Genomic DNA, 3,751 nt, shown 5'->3' with positions numbered 1-3,751 from the left:
TTTATATACAAAAAATAATGCAAACAAACAAGTGAAATTAACTAAATAGCTGAATTGCTTTTAATTCACTGGCAGGAGCGACAAGTGAGGAGGAGCAAAAAGTGAACAACGAGGGAGAGATTGAACAAAGAGAAAGAGTAGAGGATAGAGAGAGTAATGAACAGGAAGAAGATGGAAGAGAGGGTGCAGGTTATGGAAAGGAGAGAGACATGGAAAATGAATGTTGACAATGTTTTCTGATCATGTTAGCCTCTTCTGCATGTCCAGATCATAAATAGTAACAATCAACTGATTCTCATGTATTACACTTTCAAAAATAATTGATGCTGACATTGTCAGCCCACTGACATGGTTTGAAATCAATATATTATCCAATGTGTGACCCCCCACAGGACTTAAAAAGCACCTAACTAGATCATGAAAATCCCAAAAATCTCGGGGGGTATCCCCCGAACCCCCCTAGCATGTTTGGACATCGGTATTTAGGAAATCCTGGATACGCCCCTGCTTGCAGTAATAAGTAGTGGACCTTTCTTACTGTCCCAAATGTGCACAATGTAGTGACTGCTTTTCGTCTTTTGTTTACTTAGTTTTGTTCTCTGTATTTTACCTGTCTGTGTTATGTGTAAGAACGTGTAACGTTGCTGCCTTCTTGGCCAGGTCAGCATTGTAAATGAGATTTTATCTCAATGTTTTTATCTGGTTAAATAAAGGTTAAATACTAATGTAAATAATTAAACTGCATGTGTCAATAACATCAGTATCTTTGCGTTTCAGAGGGAGCTTCTCAATTTGGTTTTCTGGAGCTTTCTCAGAGTCAGGATCTGCGCGGTGAAGTGGTGAACCGTCAGGTGGAAGACGACAGAGAGAGACGCAACACATCAGGTATTAAGAGTTTTATTTATAGATGCTGGGAGATTTTTCTTCCTTCTGTGTTTCATTGTTATTTAGAGCCTTTGAATTGATTCAGACAACATGACCTTCACATCTCAAATTATTTCGATATTGAAAAGGCTGCACCTGGTAATTAGGTGATTTAATAAATCACTCTCAGTCTACTGATGTATGGCAAATATAAGAAACATCTTGAATAAATGAGTGAAAACATGAAAACACATTTGGAGCTGTCCAACACCACCATCATTAAAACGCCAAATAAAATAATATATTTTAGTAAAATGCTGATCCACCCACTTGGAGAAACTATGAAAAACACGACTAAGGTGTTCTGGAGGCCAATTGTTTAAAAACACCTCACACTTATGTTTATTATGGTATTTCCTTTAATTTCACACAGCTATAGTGCATCTTGGTTTATTTTCAACTTTTATGTTAGATCTCTCTTAACTATGTCATCAGCTCAAGTTGCAAAAAGAAAGTATAGTACCTGATATGAGCCTTCTTACTGACATTACACTATGAAAAGAGCCAATCTAACCTAACGCTTGTTTTCCTCAGCAGCAGAGCAGAGCATCAGCTCCAGGACTTCACAGAGTCAGGACAACAAAGCAGCGAGGTATGGCCCAATGTGGTGTTTAAATCTTGCCTTCATTACAGCACTGATTCCCAGCAACCGGTACATGTATCAAAGAGGTACTGCGGCTCTTGTCAGAATGTTGATTAACTCTACAGTTTTGATATAAATATATATCCTTAATCCAGTCAGCTGTAAGACCTAAACAATGTTCTGATCAAAGTGTTTACAAATAGGTTATAAGAGAGCAGTTTAATCTGCTAAAAGATAAAGGTAAGCCTAAAGTAATTGATGGATAACATAATTGTATCGTCAAATGTAATGGATAAATAACTAAGTGAGTGATAAACTGCTATTCATTGTAATTCATAGAAGTAGCAGCTATATTGTTGGAATAGTTATAAGTAGGATAAAGGGAAATGTGGCTTCTAATTGTCTTGGAAATAAAGACATAACCAAACTGACTTAAATATTGACAGTTCAATTGTGTGAAAACATATTGTTATATGCTTTCTATATCACTGTTAGTTTATTAATATGCAGATTAAAATCAGTTCAGGTGAACCCATTTGGAACATAACAGTTGGTGTTAATGAAGGGATACACGAGTACATGTGTTGCAGTACGTCCGACTGAAAAACGTTGTGACCACTGCGGTTCTTTCTTCTGTGCGCCTGCAGATCTGAGGTGAGCTCCAGCTGGTCAGAGTCCTCGGGTCAGTCCGGGAGGCAGCGGGGCATCGAGGCTCTGCTGCACTCAGAGGTCCTGCAGGCGTCTGATGAGCAGGAGATCCCGTCCTCACAGGAGGACATGTTCGACCCTGAAAAGACGGGTAAATACGCATACATGCAGTGCAATGTGTAGCAAACTGGCTGCGATTTCAAGTAGAGTTGGACAATATGGTTTATAAATTACATATGGGTAATTTTTCGGCTATACAGTTTCATAAATGTTTTTAAAATAATTACTGTTTGTTAAATAACTACTATTATTATACACACCTACCTACCTACATACCTACTTGCCTACCTCTCTCTCTCTCTCTCAATCTATCTATCTACCTACCTACCTACCTATCTCGTACTACTTTGCATACTTGTATTTTGTTTATAGTATTCTAGGTTTATATACCTCCCCCCCCTCTCAATCAACTTCCTCTTGACTGCCTTTTCTGTATTTTTTTATATTTATTTGTTTGCCTGTCCTTGTTTGTCTACCCTCCCTCATACTGTAAAGCATCTTTGAGTTCTAGAAAAGCGCTATTTAAATATAATGTATTATTATTATGCGTTTTCCCTTTGACCTTGTTATTATAGGTTTTTGTGCATTGAAATGGTCTTCAAAGGCATACAATCCCAAAGGAGTTTCTCTCCCACTCTTCTTTGGCTAGTGCTCCAACAAGTTGAATGTGATAGGCTAAAGGGCAAGACATTTCTAAGTGGACCACCACTCACAACAGACAGAGGGTGAAAAGAGTTGCTGCAGCATAGGCAGTATGAGAAAAATAAAGGCCTTTTTGAACGTTAAAGCATGCAAACATGTCACAGTAGAGGCACAAATATGCAATGTGCCAAAGCAGATCCCATGCTGGCAGCTCAAAGAAAGACGTTACAATTAATATATGCTCTCAATATAGTTATTAACTACATCCAACATAGAAAAATATACATTAAGTATTTTTGCCCCTTTTTGCAAGTGATAAAATGTAGGGGCACCAAACAAAATGTTGTTTTCAGTTATTTGTGTTTTTCATTGTACAGTGGTGTTGGAAATGGCTTGAACAAGATAAAAGTTGGACTGTTGTCTTTTTTCTCTGTCTCACTGTTTATTTGCTGCGACTCCCAGGCGGTGCAGTGGACAGCACGGTGTCTGAGCCGGAGCAGCAGGGTCACCCCACGGCCACACCGGCCCAGACCCTGCGGCTGCTGCATCTGTCCGGACAGGGAACACTGGTGCAGGAGACTCTGTCCCAGTGAGTCACGTCATGTTCATAGTGTCAAAAGTCACAAATGCTCTCATATTATTAAGCATCCACACAAGCACAACTTAGAGAATGACCTAATCATCTGCTCTTTTTCCTCAGGAGCTCTGTTGACTTTGTTGCCGCCACCCAAGACAACTTCTCCCAGAACCTTTTGATAGTTCCCAGTTCACCAACAGAAGCAGAGAATAAACACGGTAAAAGATTAAACCTACTTTGATGACTGGATTTGATTTAGGAAACAAGTGGTGAGTATAGAGCAGGGGTCGGCAACCTTTTTGATATGAAGTGCCATT

At 39.1% G+C, this 3,751-nt stretch overlaps 1 protein-coding gene across 1 annotated transcript; it reads left to right on the top strand.

The window, feature by feature from the left end:
• Positions 1-229: 229 nt before the first annotated feature.
• Positions 230-3,740, top strand: LOC104959235 (tumor suppressor p53-binding protein 1-like). Its single transcript, XM_010787103.1, has 6 exons — positions 230-244; positions 762-885; positions 1,459-1,516; positions 2,155-2,306; positions 3,320-3,446; positions 3,558-3,740. The coding sequence occupies exons 1-6, from the start codon at positions 230-232 to the stop codon at positions 3,673-3,675; spliced, it is 594 nt and encodes a 197-aa protein (XP_010785405.1). The 3' UTR covers positions 3,676-3,740.
• The last annotated feature ends 11 nt before the right edge of the window (positions 3,741-3,751 follow it).

The sequence above is a fragment of the Notothenia coriiceps genome, unplaced genomic scaffold (assembly GCF_000735185.1).
Source record: "Notothenia coriiceps isolate Sejong01 unplaced genomic scaffold, NC01 NC01_scaffold00030098, whole genome shotgun sequence".
NCBI classification, from domain to species: Eukaryota; Metazoa; Chordata; class Actinopteri; order Perciformes; family Nototheniidae; genus Notothenia; species Notothenia coriiceps.
Note: the sequence above shows the minus strand (reverse complement) of the source record. Positions and strands in the feature narration are given on the sequence as shown.